Source organism: Chlorocebus sabaeus, chromosome 9 (assembly GCF_047675955.1).
Source record: "Chlorocebus sabaeus isolate Y175 chromosome 9, mChlSab1.0.hap1, whole genome shotgun sequence".
NCBI classification, from domain to species: Eukaryota; Metazoa; Chordata; class Mammalia; order Primates; family Cercopithecidae; genus Chlorocebus; species Chlorocebus sabaeus.
In genome coordinates, this window is record NC_132912.1 from 106,603,966 (window position 1) to 106,622,392 (window position 18,427).

General features: G+C 48.1%; 1 protein-coding gene across 2 annotated transcripts in view; it reads right to left on the reverse strand.

Moving 5' to 3' along the window:
- Positions 1-18,427, reverse strand: part of SH3PXD2A (SH3 and PX domains 2A) — a 254,234-nt gene that overhangs the window by 200,621 nt on the left and 35,186 nt on the right. For both annotated transcript variants that reach the window (XM_038009529.2, XM_038009528.2), the window contains exon 2: positions 431-511. In XM_038009529.2, coding sequence (XP_037865457.1) covers positions 431-511 — 81 coding nt within the window. The remainder of the gene's footprint in view (positions 1-430; positions 512-18,427) is intronic.

Consider the following 18,427-nt stretch of genomic DNA (forward strand, 5'->3'; position numbering starts at 1 on the left):
GCCTGTAGTTGAAAAAAATGCTTATTTTCTGTTTCGGTCTTCCCTGTATGTTTGCTTTTCTTAGGCTGCAATGATGTGGTGGCTTCTGTCTCACCCTGGATGTTTACAGACACACGTCTGGTCAGGCACACAGCACCTCCCACCATCCTCCTGCCTCTCCACCACAGTTTCCTACCCTGCAGGCAAGAGAGGGTGACAAAGCATGACTGTTAAGATCATTGGAGGAGGCCAACAAAGCTCCGAGTGTCTGCCTGCAGTATGCAAGATTGAGACAAGCCCAGCTCCACCTTCGAGCTTCCCTCCTCTGTCCCTCTGCTCCCACCTGGCCTCTGACCCTGACAGCTAGGTTGGGGGCTCCCTGGATAAGCGAGGGTATGAGAGAGGCCAGCCCACCAGACTCGGGCCACTGTCTGAGCTCTCACCAACTTACCTGCAGGTCAAAGAACTTGCTGTACCTCCGGTAGATGGTCTGGGAGGTAGAGTCAGACCAGGTCACATTGATGATGTATACCTGTGGGAAAAAGGTAGGAGCAGGTGAGCAAGGCTGGATTTCAAGCTGTCTGTGCCAGGTATCATGTAACATGACTGCAGGTGTTCCAATGGCCAGGACCACTCTTTTTCTCATCTCATCTGTCCCTAGGGGATAGCACAGCATCAGCTACCATGTAGATGTCTAAACACACACACACACACACACACACACACATATACACATACACACACGTACACCCCCAGAGGGATATTTCATCAAATGCCAACAATGATCATCTTAGGAAAGTAGGATCAGAATGAGTGGTTTTAATTTCCTTCTTTTTTATTTGTATATATTTCATACAATAAACATAAAATTGAGGTCATTACATTTTTGTTTGTTTGTTTGTTTTTGAGACACAGTCTCATTCTGTCACCCAGGCTACAGTGCAATGGCATGATCTTGGTTTACCACAACCTCCGCCTCCCCGGTTCAAGCGATTCTCCTGGCTGAGCCTCCCAAGTAGCTAGGATTACAGGCGCCTGCCACCATGCCCGGCTAATTTTTGTATTTTTAGTAGAGACAGGGTTTTGCCATGTTGGCCAGGCTGGTCTTGAACTCCTGACCTCAGATGATCCACCTGCCTTGCCCTCCCAAAGTGCTGGGATTACAGGCATGAGCCACCACGCCTGGCCTTTTTAGATAGCTAATTTCCACTGGTTCACAACTTTAGAGTGAATGAGATTCTACAAGAGGCCTTCCGAAATTGCAGGTGGACCCCGCTCTCTGAAATTCTGCAGACATGGGTTTTGAGGGCTTGGACGTTTACACTTTTAATAAACCCCAGCTTATTTTGCTGCAGTGGATCCTCAGAACTCACTCTGAAAAGCCCTTCAGGAGACCAGAAGCGCTCAGAGATGTGTGATTCATCTCAGCATCCCTGTCTTTGCTCAGTGCCTGGCACAGAGCAGGTGCTCAGAAAACACTTTGCTATGTTGAACAAACACACTGGTCTCCTGGATGAGAAATGGATTTGAAGAAGAGGCGTTAGCACGTGGGAGACTGGAAACCTTTTCTCTTTGGGAGCCTCACAATGAAGGCATTTCGGGGCCAGGCTGTCACCCCAGTTCCCAAGTCTCCATCAGGCTCTGCAAGAGCTCATGCCACTCTGGAAGGCTGAACTCACTTAGGAATCCCTGGAGAAGGAGAGAAAGCCCCTGGTCCACACAATCTGGCCTGCTCTTCCCACTATTTCTGTCTCACCTGGGAGAGGCCTGAGTCACAGGAATGGGTGCCCTTCCACAGCCTCAGGGCTATTCTGTTGAACTTCTCCCTGGAAGGGACACCTGCAGGGGTGTCTCCAGGAGGACAGGTAAGGGAGGGCACTGATAAGACACAGGTGAGACCTCTGCCTCCCTTCCTCCCTCAGGAGAGAGGCAGTGACTGTAGGTCCCGAATGGTGGTTCCCAGGCCAGGGCGCCCTTTAGGATCACCTGGGGCCAGGGGCGGGCTTCATAAAAACTCAGATTCCAGGGACTCTGTCTAGTCACTCTGTCCTGTAGGCCTGTGGGGGTGGGGCTGGGGGGACTCTACCAGTAAGAACAAAATAGCCAGTGAGGCCAGGGATCTGGGCCATGATGAGAAGGAGGAACGTCAGCAAAGAGAAATGACATTTAGACACCTTGCCATCAGACTGGCCCAACTCCCCGATGCCCGGAACAGGGTTTGCAACAGGCGTGGTGAGGCTTTGTGCTTGGCTGCTCAGGTAATACACAAGAAAATGAACTGAATCCAGTCTCTTCTCCCTTCCTATCTCTATGACACAGAGGCAGCCTCATGCCATGGCGAGATTTTCTGAAACACAACCAAGGAGAGGGCCATAAAACCAAAGCAAACAGGCCTGAGTGCTGCCACCCAGAGATGGGGCATTTATGACATGTGACCCTGATACAGAACATAAGGTAAAAGGCCACCCCTATCTTCATCAGCTCAAAATAGACTATTGGCTATTATCATAATAAATGGGTGTATGCTTTGCTTTATATCATATGTAAACAGGTATCACATGATACATTGTAAAACCATTTTGATAACTTAATGTTACCTAATGTTTGGGCAACTAAATGTTGCTGGATACCAGTACAGCATAAAGCATTTATATGCATTAGCTCATTTAATCTTCAGCCCAATGAGGTAGCTACCACTGTTATTCCCATATTGTACAAGAAGAAGGTGAGGCTCAGAGAAGCTAAGTAACTTGCCTGAAGTTACACAGCTAATAAATTACAGGGCAAAAATTTGAACCCAGGTCTAGCTGAGTTCTAATACCTATGCTCTTAACTGCACTGGACTACCTCCCTGTATGTAAATTTATCTAAACTGAACTACTTTGATCAGGACTGAATGACATGGTCAACCAAAAAGTATCTGAAACAAGTCTCAATCAATTTAGCAAGTGTATTTTGCCAAAGTGAAGGACACACCTGCGATACAGCTTCAGGAGGTCCTGATGACACGTGCCCGAGGTGGCTGGGGTACAGCCTGCTTTATACATTTTAGGGAAATACATCAATCAATACATATAAGATTTACATTGGTTCCATCTAGAAGGGCAAGACAACTCTAAGTAAGGGACGACGGGCTTCCAGGTTATAGGTGGATTTAAATATACTCTGATTGGCAATTGGTTGAAAGAGTTACTACCACTAGAAAGGAGTGTCTGGGTTAAGATAAGCATTCGTGGAGATCAAGGTTTTATCATGCACACGAAGCTTCCAGGCCGCAGGCTTCAGAGAGTACAGATTGTAAATGCTTCTCATCAGACCTAAGGTCTGCATTGATATTGATGCTGGGGGAGTGTAATGAAGCATGTCTGATCCCCACTTCCCGTCATGGCCTGAACCCGTCCTTTAGGTTCAATGTTAGGGTGCCTGGGCTGAGGAGGGAGTGCATTCAAATGGTTGCAGGGGGCCTTCAAATTGTATTTTTGGTTGATACCATCTTTTTTTTTTTTTTTTTTTTTTTTTGAGACAGAGTCTCTCTCTGTCACCCCGGCTGGAGTGCAGTGGCGCGATCTCGGCTCATTGTGACCTCCGCCTCCTGGGTTCACACCATTCTCCTGTCTCAGCCTCCCGAGTAGCTGGGACTACAGGCGCCTGCCACCACGCCCGGCTAATTTTTTGTATTTTTTAGTAGAGACAGGGTTTCACTGTGTTAGCCAGGATGGTCTCCATCTCCTGACCTCGTGATCTGCCCACCTTGGCCTCCCAAAGTGCTGGGATTACAGGCGTGAGCCACCGCATCCGGTCGGTTGACACCATCTTTTTAAATAAAGGTGTGGGTGGTCTGAGAAGCCTGCGGTGCCCTTGCTGAGGGAGTGCGCCTAGAGGAACATGCAGGAACAAAGGCGACTCTGAGAGCCTGAGACCAAGAAGACACAGAACTGGGGGCCCAGACAGAAGCAAATGGTTAGGAATGCTACAAAACTGACTGATGCCGAGGACCCCCTCAAACTCAATGCTGTGGGATTTTCCTGGGGTTTATAACCTACCCGGGTCTGCCTGCTGACTCCCAGCTCCATCTCCCCTCCCACCTTCATCTCTGCTTCCCACAGGTCCTGGGGCAGGAGCAGAGGCTGAGCCTGCACCAGGTGCTCTCTCTCTGACCTCCACCCCAGGAGCTAAATGTGAGGAGGGCCCAAGTGGCCAATCCGCCCCTGGAGAGAGGGCTGCACTCACCTGCAGCGCATTAGACATCAGCCTTTCTCTGGAACCAACCAAGCGGAGCCCAGGGGAAGGGCTTAACTGAGGCTTAACACACGTCCTCCATCCCACTAGCAATTAGGCTTCCCTTCACCTCCCAGAGAGAATCAATCACAGGCTCACAGCCCCTGGCAGCTGGGAGGATCCAGGGAGGCCTCTCCTTGAGCAGAGGAGAAACCCAGGTGGTGATTTGCCAAGGAAGGGGCATGGCCAGGTAGGAACCAGCAGACTCTGGAGTCAGCCACACATGGGGGCAGCACCCTCCCAGCACCCTCCTTACTGGCTGCAAGACCCCAGCCCAGCCGCTCAGGCCTTCAGACTCCTCCTCTATACAAAGGACACAACCTTCAGGGCTGCCAGGACTGATGCAAACACGGTTATCACTGGAGTGTGCTCACTCCCATTGGTGGCAGAGCCGGGACAGGAACCCAGATGTCCCACTTCCCAGCCTAGCCTAGGGCTACTCTGCACGTGACTAGAGCATCCCCCCTCAGAAAAGTCCTTTGCCCTCTACTCTTCAGAAATGGTGAAATTTGGCAGGGCTGGTGGCTCGTGCCTGTAATCCCAGCACTTTGGGAGGCAGAGGCAGGAGGATCACTTGAGCCCAGGAGTTTGCGACTGGCCTGGACAACATAGTGAGGCTCTGCCTCTATTTTAAAAAATAAAAGGGCAGGATGCAGTGGCTCCTGCCTGTAATCCCAGCACTTTGGGAAACCAAGGCAGGAGGATCGCTAGAGCCCGGGAGTTCGAGATTGGCTTGGACAACATAGTGAGGCTCTGTCTCTATTTTAAAAATAAAAGTTGAAAATTCACATGAAGTCATCTCTGTTTAACGCTTGGTCTAAAATCATACTAAAGGTACACCTCGCTGGAGAGCCAGCCAGAGGGAGGGAAGAGCTGACAGAGAGCTGTCCCTGTGGCCTTGTCAGCCATGGCTGCCTGGCTAGGACATAGCCATGCTTCCCCCCAAAAAGCAGTTCTTCCCTTGTTTGGCAAAGGATTGTTCCTGCTAGCATCTTGCGCCCCACTTTCTATGCCCTGAGCAGCCATGAATGTGACTCAGTGTGAAGGGTGGGGAAGCGAGCCCCCATTCCCAGGTTCTCCCAAACTTCGGGGATTTGCCAGAGGCCCTCCAGCCTACCCCACTGGACAGGCTAAATCTTGGGTTGAGGAAATGGCAAGAGACCTCCCTGGAGATAAGCCCAGAGATACGAGGACAATCTCCAGACCCCCCTCTCTCATCTGCTTTCTTCCAAACCTTGGACATCCTAGATGATCACTCCAGACAGGTGATGTACACAAAAAATTCCAGCCCAGCCCATGCCTAGCTCCCTACCTCAACACCAGGGCTTCTTAAGTCTCCCTGAACTGGCCTTGCCAGCACTGGAAACTTCAGAGAAAAACCGCAGAGAAAGAACAGGTGACAGGGAAGGGGGACAGGGCAGAGGTCATCCAAGAAAGCCAGCTCTGTTTACAAGCCTGCATCTGGGGCCCAGATAGACTCTCCTCCGGCCTCAGGAGCAGTCAGGATAACATTACCCGGCAGCTGGGTCTCAAGAAAAGTTTGGCAATTAAACACCCTGCTTCCAAATGCTTTACTTGGGGTTACGTTTCACGGGTGGAGTTTCTCTTCCTTCTGGATTTTAAAAACCCATGGATTCTATTTCCCCTGTCTCCAGCCATTTCAGGCAGATGGTAGGCGTCTATGAAGGCTCGCGAGAGACTAGCAACTGCTTCCAGCTTCCCCTGGGTCAGCCCAGACTGAGGGGACCCAGGGGCTCAGGCCCTCGCAACTGCTCACCCTTGATGGAGGAGTGGAATCATCACCACAGACACCGCGTGGAAGCTCTCGCTACACACCCAGCACAATGCTCTGGCCCAACCAGTCCCACCCATCCGGAGGTCATCTTGGGTTGCCTTCTGTCTGCTCAGCTCACAAGGCCCACCAATGTCTGAGACTTCCAAAATCGCCTTCCCAGTGGGTGCTTCTGTCCTCTATTAGCCTTGCTCCTTTCAACAAGAAAATGGCCTTGATGCAAACCAGACTTACCACGCAGCTCCAGAGCACTGAGAATGAAGCCCAGCCCGGTTTCTGTGGAGGGATGTCCACGATTTGATCTGGTCTGGGACCAATTAGCAACTGCAAATGTACAGCCCAACCATTCCTAGAAGGCCTAGGACCCGCCTTGTGTTTAATTAGAAAGTGCTGGTAAGTACCTGTTGCCCCCTTGGCTACAAAATGTACAATGAGAGGCAAGGAGTTAGGAGCTATGGAGGGAACTGCATGTCTCCGTGGTACTGTGGGCCTTACTTTCCCTGGACTCCTACCAGCTGCCCCTGGCCCCAGGCCCCAGGCCAAACAGAAACTCAATGGCAATCTTCCTTCACCTGCTCACATGACCATGGGGCTGGGATCAGCTGGCTGCACTAGGGCCACTGTATACAGTTGGGCAAGTTGTTCACTGCCCAGTGGTTGCCTGGTCAAGTGGACAAGTAGGTGTGAAATGTAACCTATACTTCACACCCCAAACTGTGCACCCTGGCTCAGGACTGCAGCCACACCGAGAAAAGCACACCTTATTCTAATGTACACACACCGTGTTCCCTGGGTGGGCTGTCAATGCTCCCTAGGGTCCTTGAGGGCATACGATCTCTTCAGGATCCCCAGCTCTTTAACTTACCCAAATCTTTGGAGTCTGGGGATGCAGGAATAGCTAACGTTTGGGACTGACTGCTAAAGCATATGGTACCAGAAATCAAAATGAACACGATCAAGCAGCCAGAAAAAGGGAGTTCACATGTGGGGACACAATCACTGCTCTGGCTTCCTGGGGGAGTTCATCATTGTCAGGCTCTTACCCAAGAAGATGTCGCCAGCCTGTCTAAGGTACTAATAGGCTCTAACTTTCCATTCAAAGCACCCTATGTACAAAGTTCTATCATGGGGGGTTGGTAGGAAGGAGGCACATATACTCCGAATTAGTCCAGGCTGGTCCCCTAGATGCAGACCACCCAGCACAGCAGAGGACTCCAGGGCTGCTGCTCCCCATGCGAGTGCCTACACCAAATGCCAGCCCCGTGCCCCATCTCCTCCCTGCTGTGGCCCACTGCACCCCACTGGGAAGCAGTAAAGGCCCTGGTGTTAAAGAACCCCCCCCTTTTTTTGATACAGGGTCTGGCTCTGTCACCCAAGGTGGAGTGCAGTGGCATGATCTCAGCTCACTGCAACCTCTATCTCCTGGGTTCAAGCGATTCTGCTGCTTCAGCCTCCTGAGTAGCTGGGATTGCAGGTGCACACCATCATGCCTGGCTAATTTTTGTATTTTTAGTAGAGACAGGGCTTTACCATGTTGCCCAGGCTGGTTTGTAACTCCTGGTCTCCAGTGATCCGCCCACCTCAGCCTCCCAAAGTACTGGCATTACAGGTGTGAGCCACCGTGCCCGGCCTAAAGACCCCTCTTGACATGGCTGCACCCAGATAAAAATCTCTCCAGAGTTCCGACATCTGATCTGGGCCCCCACTAGCCTAACGAGTCTGTGACCATTCCTTGTGGTGCTCATAGTATGCTTTCCACGATTAGTCAATTATTATATCTGCCTTCCTTTGCTAATTGTTGGCTCAGAACACCCAGCTTGACACAGGCTGTGTTGGTCTCTATTTAACACGGGTGAGTCGATCTTCCTCCTGGGTCTCCCTATCCGCAGAAACTATCTTCCTCTTCTCCCGCGAGGCTCACTAGGCCTGCCAGTCTGCTGGACACACTGAGATAATGACTGGCTGATCTAATGCCAAACGAATTCACTGACTCTGAAATGCCAAAGAGGTGGCTAGTGGCAACACTTGGAGACTGTCCCCATTCCCAGAAGCAAATCCCTGGTGGCCTAGGAGCAGAGTACAAACACATCTTTGCCAACCCAAAACCCTGTCAGCAAAATCACGTTCAACAGCCTGTGGCCACTTGGCTAAGGTTTCTGAGCTCAGCCTGAGAATGATGAGGACCCTCAGGGTAGCGCCCTATTAAAATTCCAACATCTCCTCTAGAGTGGGTGTTCATTCTTAGGGTGGGGAGAGAGGCAAAGCTGCAGATTCGGGGAACAACCACCACTTAGAAGCCTGGATGTGGTGGAGGGTGACCTCCATGGTGGTGTGCACTCACAGGTTGACTATAGGGCTAATGACCAGGCAGCAGAACTTTTCTAGTCCTGAGACCATCGGATACCAGGACTTTGTATTCAGAAGCAGTCACAGTAAACGCAGCAGAAGCGAACCCCAGAAGGGCTCTGGGAGTTGGAGGGCATGTAATGTGCTAAGAGAAGGCTCCTTCCAGAACCACACATCCACCAGTCGCCTCCAAAACACAGAAGCTTCCACTGCAGACCTGGGCCAGATGGACCTTCTCTGGGGAAAAGGGGTTTTAAAAGAGACTCAGAGGAAGGGACATTGGCAAATGCCCTCTACAGTAGGGAGCATCATTCGAGAGTGTGTAGCAGGTACCCATCACACCCAGTGCCTGCCTTTGTTTGCAGGAATCATGGGTCTCTTTTATTCCTTCCTTCCATGGGCCTCCCTCCCTCCCTCCCTCCTTCCCTCCTTCCCTCCTTCCCTCCTTCCCTCCTTCCCTCCTTCCCTCCTTCCCTCCTTCCCTCCTTCCCTCCCTCCTTCCTTCCTTCCTTCCTTCCTTCCTTCCTTCCTTCCTTCCTTCCTTCCTTCCTTCCTTCCTTCCTTCCTTCCAGAGAGAGTCTCGCTCTGTCGTCCAGGCTGGAGTGCACTGGCGCCATCTCAGCTCACTGAGACCTCTACCCCCTGGGTTCAAGCGATTCTCCAGCCTCGGCCTCCCAAGAAGCTCGGATTACAGGAGTGTGTCATCACACCAGGCTTTTTTTGTTTTTCCTTTCTTTCTTTTTAGTATTTTAGTAGAGACAGGTTTCAGCATGTTGGCCAGGCTGGTCTTGAACTCCTGATCTCAGGTGATCCACCCGCCTCAGCCTCCCAAAGTGCTGGGATTACAGGCATGAGCCACCTCATCTGGCCCCACTATTTATTTAAATGGGAGGGTAATGAATAGGTGAGATGGTCTGGAGGAAGCCTCCCTACTGGTGGAGCCTCTATTTATTACCCTGCAGAATTGAGATCACAGTCGTTACCTTTTGGAGGCTATTGTGAGGATTCAGGGAGCTGACCCTGTGTCTCCTTGTTAGAACAGAAGCCTCCTGAAGGTGGATCGTGGCATCCTAGTGCCCAGCACCGCACTTGACACCTAAGAGATGCTCACTTACTGTTTCCTTCATCAGTGAAAGAACAAAGCAACCAACAAATACCCAGTGAATGCTGACCTTGCACCTGGTTTCGAGACAAGCTAAAGAGAAGATGAGGCAAAGCATCCAACCTCCAGCCTGTAAGCCTGTAAGCCTTACACCCTCCAGGCTGTAAGCCTCCAGCCCAGCAGGGGCAGCGGAACTCACACTGACAAATCACGGAGCGAACAGTGCAAGATGTGAGTAATGGAGTGCCAAGAAGTGAGCCTCAGAAGGGACCAGAGGCCGTCTTGGCTTCACAGAGGAGGAAAATGACTTGAAATTCAAATCTATCCACTTGATGGATTTGAATTTCAATCCACACATGTCCCTGCTATGTGGGCTTAGGCAAGTGTCTTAGACCCTCTGAGTGAGGGTTTCCTTTGCTGCGAAGTGTGGTTTCTAATGGGAGCGTCCCATTAAATGTGATGATACACATGGGGCACTCAGTACAGGGCCTGGCAATGTGCAAAGTGGCCCAATGAATGTGGGCTATTTAGACACCCAGGAAGGGAACTGACTTCTTCCCATTTGCCGTGAGACTTGGATCACGACGTTAGGACTAGAAATAGGAGGGGAGCAGAAGTAGGGCACGGGGACATGGACACACACACACAGGGACACACACACGGACACACACACACAGGGACACACACACACACGGACACACACAGGGACACGCACACACGGACACACACACAGGGACACACACACACAGGGACACATACACATGGACATAGGCGCACACACACACACACACACACGGCAGTGGTGGAACCACTACTAATACCAAGGCAGCCTGGGAGAGCAGAGGAGCAAAAAATAGCTCTGCTGCCCAGAGCTAGGAAAACAATGACAGTCCCCAGGAGCCTCCGCTGAAAGGATGAACGTGCTGTGGCTGGCCCCTCTGGGGCTGGACGCTTTTTCTTTTCTTCATGTTTCCTGGAGGGGAAATGAGTGTATAAACTAGGAACTCCCAGGATTCACAATCTTACATGGGCCTTTCAAAAGTTAGGCAGTCACAGCTCTGTCCTTACAGCCCCCAGAACGAGAAGAAAAACAGCTCAAAGAGTCAGCTCTGCCAAACCTTACATGCACAAAACAATGGGATTGATTGATCAGGAGTAACAGAAACACTAATGGCCATGCCAATGTACTGAGTGCTGACTATGTTCCAGGCATTGCTAAGCACTTTGTTCGAATTATCTCACTTACTCTTTTACAATAATCCTATGAGAAAAGTGTTGTTATCATCTCCAGTTCATAAGTGAAGAGACAAGGGCCCAGAGAGGTAACTGGTCTACTGGAGGTCATCATAGTTGTAGCAAGTAATGAAGCTCAGATTCAAATGTAGCCATTCACTCTATATCCTGAACACTTTGTCCTCTTTAATAATGACGGCAGACTGCCTGGAGCAAAACAGGGTCCCTGCCACAAGATTTGCCTCGGTGGTTTAATCAGCTCTGTCAATTGGTGACAGAGACAATGATCTATCTGTCAATACTGAGGCCGCCCATGAGGCAGGTGGCTAGGGATCCTTGCGTGGGGCTCAGCATTCTATTTTGTACAGCTTAAACTCAATCAGATCAGTGTCATGAAAAGTTATTATTCTCTCTGAGCCTCCACACCCCATCCATAAAATAGTGTTAAGAATACCTGCCTCACAGTGAAGACTAATGAGAACACAAGAACAAACACAGTGCCTGGGACACTGTAGGTGCTTAATAAATGTGACTTCCCTTCCCCTGCAAAGTGACTAGCACAGTCTTTTGCACTCAATGAATTTTAGTCTCTTTCCCTAGAAGATTCTGGGGCACCAATAAGTGCTGAGCCTAGAAAGGAGCCCACTTTGCAATCACAGAGTTCTGGGCATGTCCCCACTGGGATGTTCTCCAGAGTACCTAAGAGCATGTGGTTGGACCTTTGTACCTTTCTCCTTCCAATTCTGCCACCACCCTCTGGTCCCAAGCCAGCTTGGCAGAGCAAACACATCTGACCATCTCGAGCCAGGAGGCACTCCAATGGAGAGGCCCAGCAGTGGGCAGCGGACATCTTGGGTAATGCCCAGGAGCCCAGAGAGGGCGACGGTGTGTCTAGGCTGGGGTGATAAGGCTCACCTTGCAATGGAAATCAAGGGGAAAAGCTCAATGCTCACAGACATTCAGGAGCTAGAGTTCTAGAAATTAAAGCTAGAAATTAAATAAAGTCCTAGAAATTAAATGTGTCCTCTCCTGAGCCATCGAAAAAATTACACTCCTAGGCTTCCAAGGGGCTTGGAAACAACCCAGTGGGTCTAGGAAAGGGTCAGAAAAGGGGATTCTCATTCCACGCACTCCCAAAATCAATGACTGACCCAGGACTACTGACCCCGACACACACATCCTGAAAATGTGCCCCACTCCATCGTCACACCCTGGAGAGAATGGCAAAGGTTAACACACACAGCCTGGTTTCCTTTTCCCGGGAAACACAGCAGTCAGAGGCCGGCAGCCGCCTCCACACACAGCCTGCAGGGGAAATGACCCCTGGGCTTCCTCCCCACCATCTGACACACTCACACCTTCCTCTCTGCTGTGCTCAGCAAAGCTCAACTTCTGACACAAGGCAAATAGCTGTCATTAGGAATTTCGTTGCTTGAGAGAGACAAGAACAATCTTTTTGGAGAGCTTTTCGGCAATTTCTATCGCCAAACTTGCATTCCCTTTGACTCAGCAATTTGATCGCTAAGAATGTATTCACACAATTGTGTGTATGCATGTATGTGTGTGTATATATGTGTGTGTGTGTATGTATACAAAGATAAGGAATACTGAATGTTTATTGATAAAAAAGGTCAAATAAATTATGGTTCATATACCTACTAAAGATAAGGTGGACTTTTCTATACCATGGGAAAAGGTCCATAGTATATTGAGAAAAGAAGAAAAAGATTACAATGCTATGTATACCATATGATTAAATCTATCTGGGGGGTGAACTGTATGGGGGGAAGTTTGCATATGTGTGTGTCTATGCACACTAAAAAGAAAAAAAAACGCAACAAACTGATAATCATGGTTATTTGCACTGAATGAAAGAGAGGAGAAATGGGAATAGTTTTGCTTTCTACTTTTTCTTTTTAGAGACAGGGTCTCGCTCTGTTGCCCAGGTTGGAGTGCAGTGGCACAATCATAGCTTATAGGTCAATGCAGTCCTGACCTCCTGGGCTCAAGCAGTCCTCCCGCCTCAGCCTCCCCAGTAGCTGGGACTATTGGCATGTGCCACCATGCTTGGATAATTTTTATATTTTTCTGTAGAGATGGGGTCTTGCTATGTTGCCCAGACTGGTCTCAAACTCTGGGCCTCAAGCAATCCTCCCCCCTCAGCCTCCCAAAGTGCTGGGATTACAGGTGTGAGCCACCGTGCCCAGCCAACATTTCTATATTATTTCATTTCTTTTGAACATGTATAGCTTTCATAATTTCCATCTTAGAAAATAACTGAGTCCTCTTAGCCAGTCCTCTGGCTCATGCCAGCTCCTGGATGTTGTGCTGACATCCAGCATTTGCACATTCTTGTGGGCTGTAGGGAATTTCAGGTTCAATGCCGAGCTCTTGAAGCCAAGGTCTACAATCCTGGCTGTACATTACAATCACCTGGGGGGCTTTAAAACCACGACAGGATTTAAATCAGAATCTTGGAAGGTGGGGTAGGCACTGATAGTTTTAAGAGCTCCCCAGGTGGGTCTACGGGTTGTTCCAGGGTTGAGAACCACTAAGCTGAACCAACATCAAAAAGACCACTGGACTAGCTAAAACACACACACACACACACACGCGCGTGCGCGCACACTCTTTTAATAGGAAGAAGTATTACAGAGTAATTTGTTCTACTAAAAGTCAGCTCTGCCTTTAAGATATCTAGATAGGGAGTTTGTACCGGGTGCTTTTTCTCAAAGTTCTGCTTCCAGTTTTGGAATTCATCAGCTCAAAGTGGGGAAAACAAACAAGGAGACTCGGGTTCCTTCGTTCTGAGCTGTGGCTGTGCTGGGGCTTTCTTTGGCAGCCTGTGCCCACCCCATGTCTGCGGGCCTTCATCAGCGACTAAGGGGTCAGAGTCCAGCCCTTCTCGGCTCCAGGAGGAACAGCTGAAAGAACTAGAGGCACTCAGCCCAGAGGAGGTATTTAAGAGACATACAATAGCTGGTTTCAAATATTTAAAGGACTATGAAAATGTGAAGTTCAACTCCAGTTGTCCCTAAAGGCAGGCAGTGGATAACGAGTGCCAGTGATGGGGAAGCAGGTCTCTGACCAACGTCAGGAATAATTTTCCAATCATCAGAGTTGTCCAAGGACGGAAGGGGCTATCTTGTGAAGTAATGGGATTGCTGGGGCAAGGGACGAGTGACCACCTGTGACTGTGATGCTGGTAGATCCCCTCCCACTCAGCCCTCCAACTTCCAACTCCATGAGGCCAGAGACACTTACAAAGTCTTAAGCAAAATCCGCTGGGAATACAGCTCCTTTACCAAAAGAAGCTTTCTGCTCTCAACAAGTAATAGTCTGAGCACCGGCTGAGCGTCAGGCACTGCACTAGGTGCTAGAAATGAAGGCAGTAAGCTAGACGGGGTCTGTTGTCATGGAGCTGATATGGGAGGCAACAGATAACACATAAGATCATTTCTGACAGCCCCAATACAATGGGGTGCAGTGACTGAAACTGCAGGGAAGCAGCTGCTTTAGACGGTCAGGGGAGGCCTCCCTGGAGTGAGGATGTTTGAGCTGAGACCCAAAGGCAGAGGCAAAGTGCAGCAGACCAACTGGGGAGGTGAGGAGCTCTTCAGGCTGACTCAGTACAAAATGAGATGGACCTCAGATCATACACAAAAATTCACTTGAAATAGATGAGACCTCAATGTGAAAGATAAAACTATTAAAGTCTTACAAGAAAGCATAGCACAAATCTTCACGACCTTGAGTTAGTCAAGGGTTTCTAAGACATGACACCAAAACCACAGCTCAAAGACAAATAAACAAACTGGACTTCATCAAAATAAAAAACTTTTGTGTTTCAAAAGACATCAGCAAGACAGTAAAAGGACAATCCCCAGAATGGGGGAAAATATTTTTAAGTCATTTGCAAATATTCTAGACAAAGGACTTATATCTGGAATATAAAAGAACTCTTAGAAATTGTGGTATATATACGTATAATATATATAGTATATATCACATATATGTATAATATATATAGTATATATAACATATATATATGTATACACACACACACAGTGGAATATTATTCAACCTTAACAAAAGATATCCTGCCATTTGACAACATGAATGAACCTGGAGGACATTATGCTAAGTGAAATAAGCCAGATACAGAAAGAAAAATACTGGGCTGGGCATGGTGGCTCATGCCTCTAATCCCAGCACTTGGGGAGGCCGAGGTGGGCGGATCACGGAGTCAGGAGTTCGAGACCAGCCTAATCAACATTGTGAAACCCCGTCTCTACTAAAAATACAAAAAGTAGTCGGGTGTTGTGGCGCACACCTGTAATCCCAGTTATTCAGGAGGCTGAGGCAGGAGAATCGCTTGAACCCAGGAGGTGAAGGTTACAGTGAGCTGAGATTGCACCACTGCACTCCAGCCTGGGCGACAGAGTGAGACTCCATCTCAAAACAAAAAAAAAAAAAGAAAAAGAAAAACATTGTACGATCTCATATATGGATTCTAGAGCCAAATATATAGAAGCAGAGAAAAGAAGGGTGGTGATAGGGGTGAGGAGGCGGGGAAAATGGCAGACATTGGTCAAAGGATACAAATTTGCAGTATGTAGAGTGAATATGTCTGGACATCTAAGGTACAGCCTGAGGACTACCATCACTAATACTGTATTGCATACAGGAGGTATGCCAAGAGAGTAGATTTTAGTGCTCTTACCACACACACACACACAAAATAAAGAACTATGTAAGTTGATGGATGTGGTCATTTGCTTGACTGTAGTCATCATTTCATTATATATTGTATATTAAAACATCATGTCATATGAAATACATGCAACTTTTATTAAAAAAGAACTCTTACAACTCAATAATAAAAAGATATAATCCACTTTTAAAATGGGCAAAGGATCTGAATAGATTTTTCTCCAAAGAGGATGTACAAATGGCCAATAAGCACATGAAAAGATGCTCAAAGTCATTAGCAATTAGGGAAATGTAAGTCAAACCACAGTGAAATATCATTTCACATGCACTAGTACCTCAAGCTCGCAGATAATAAGTGATGGTGAGGATGTAGAGAAATTCACACCTGCATACACCGCAGGCAGGAATGTAAAACAGTGTAGCCACCTTGGAAAACAGTCTATCAGCTCCTCAGATGGTTAAACATAGCATCACCAAATGACTCAGCAATTCTATTCTGAGGCACCTACCCAAGAGAAATGAAAACTTACATCCACACAAAAACTTGTATGCAAACGTTCGTAGCAGCACTACATTATAAAATATTGTATATATTATGTAATGTTCTATAATAACTAAAACATGAAAGTAACTCAAATGTCCACTACATGAGGAACGGACAAATAAAATGTGACTTATCTATACAATAGAATATTATACTTTCTTTTTGAGACGGAGTCTTGCTCTGTCGCCCAGGCTGGAGTGCAGTGGTGTGATCTTGGCTCACTGCAACCTCCACCTCCCTGGTTCAAGCAATTCCTCTGCCTCAGCCTCCTGAGTAGCTGGGATTACAGGTGCGTGCCACCACACCTGGTTAATTTTTTTTTTTTTGTATTTTTAGTAGAGACGGGGTTTCACTATGTTGGCCAGACTGATCTTGAACTCCTGACCTCAGGCAATCCGCCCACCTCGGCCTCCCAAAGTGTTGGGATTACAGGCGTGAGCCACCATGCCTGGCCAATTATTATTATTATTTTTAAACTTTTATTTTAGGTTCAGGAGTACATGTGAAAGTTTGTTATACAGGTAAACTTATGTCATGGGAGTTTGTTGTCTAGATTATTTCATCACACAGGTATAAAGCCCAGTACCCAATAGTTGTCTTTTCCGCTCCTCCCCCTCCTCCACCCTCCACCCTCCATGAGGCCACACTGTCTGTTGTTTCCTTCTTTGTGTTCAGAAGTTCTTGTGCTCTGTCACCCCAACTGGCGTGCAGTGGCGCCATCCCGGCTCACGGCAACCTCTGCCTCCCAGGGTCAAGCAATTCTCCTGCCTCAGCTTCCCAAGTAGCTAGGATCACAGATGTGCACCACAACACCCGGCTAATTTTTGTATTTTTAGTAGAGACATGGTTTTGCCATGTTAGCCAGGCTGATCTTGAACTCCTGGCCTCGTGTGATTTGCCTGCCTTGGCCTTCCAAAGTGCTGGGATTACAGGTGTGAGCCACCATGCCCTACCTGTGTTCATAAGTTCTTATCATTTCGTTTCCACTTACAAGTGAGAACATGTGGTATTTGCTTTTCTATTCCTGTGTTATGAAATATTATTCAGTTATAAAAATGAATGTATTTATGATACATGCTACAACATGGATAAATCTTGAAAACACGCTGAGTGAAAGAAGCCAGACACAAGCAACCACACATTATATGATTCCATTTATATGAAATGTCCAGAATAGGCAAATATATAGAGACAGAAAGTAGATTAGTGGTTGCCGAGAGCTGGGAGTGGGTGAGTGGCTGTCAGGGATAAGGAGACTGCTAATGGAGCCTCTTTCTGGGATGATGAAAATGTTCAAAAATGACTGTGGTTGAGAGTTGCACTATCTGCGAATGAACTAAAAACCATTTAATTGTACACTTCAAATGGATGCATTGTGTGATATGAATTCCATTTCAACAAAGCTATTGTTTAAAAAATTAGAAGGGAGACAATGTACCTCTTGGTTAAGGGGTTCTTGTCAGAAAGAACTCTATTTCTCCATCTTCTCAGCCTAATTCCTGCAAGAGCCAATCAAGACCCACCACCTCCTAGAAACCTCCCTGGATTGCCTCAGCCCTGGGACTCCCTCTGCCCCCTCCTCCGGTGCACAGCATGCTTGTGTGGGTAGAGATCATGCTATGTCCATTAATCTTGGGGAAATGTATGCTGAACCTCTGCAATCATCTCTGCAGTGATCACATTGCTCATCACCAGCTCTGGCACACAGCAGCCTGGCTGGTTAAGGAGAAAGCCTGACTTTTAAGAGAACACACCTGGTTCCCCAGGCTCAGCAAGAAAGAAACCAGCTCTTTAACAATGAGAATTGGAAAGAACTGATTCCTGAAACATCCTGCTCTCTTTGCCTGGAGAGATCACTGGCCTCGGTAGACTCTGACATGCAGCAAAAGTTTCCCAATCATGCGGCAAAACTGGGAACGCCATCAGCTCCTGTTTGGCCTCCAGGATAGAGAAACTGCACTTAAAATCCACTAACCCTGTTCTGACATTGGAAGATCCTATGACTAGGTGAAATCGGCTCACCTTCTCTGGAAACATATTTCTCCCCCAGTTCCCAGTCCTGACTGTGGGTTTGGCCCAGCCTTCTTCCATGTGATCTCACCCACCCTCCACCCCTTCCCCAGACCTCACTGGGTCCCCCTCTACCCACAGTTCTCCCCTTCTCTGAAACCCTTACAAAGCACCTGTAACCACAGCACCCACTGCAGCACTGGAGACTCAGATGGTCAATTTCATGCCTGACTGTTCTCCCAACCCATTCCCAGAATCATTCTCAACTGAATTACAAAGTCCTTGAAAGCAAATATTTGATCTGGGCTTCCTTTGTTTTTCTCTACAATGTCTAATGACATTGGTAGGTCCTCAGGAAAGCCATGTTACTTGTCTGATAAAATTCAGTCCAGTCCAGTAAAGAAGGATTTGGTGCTTACTACGTGCTGGG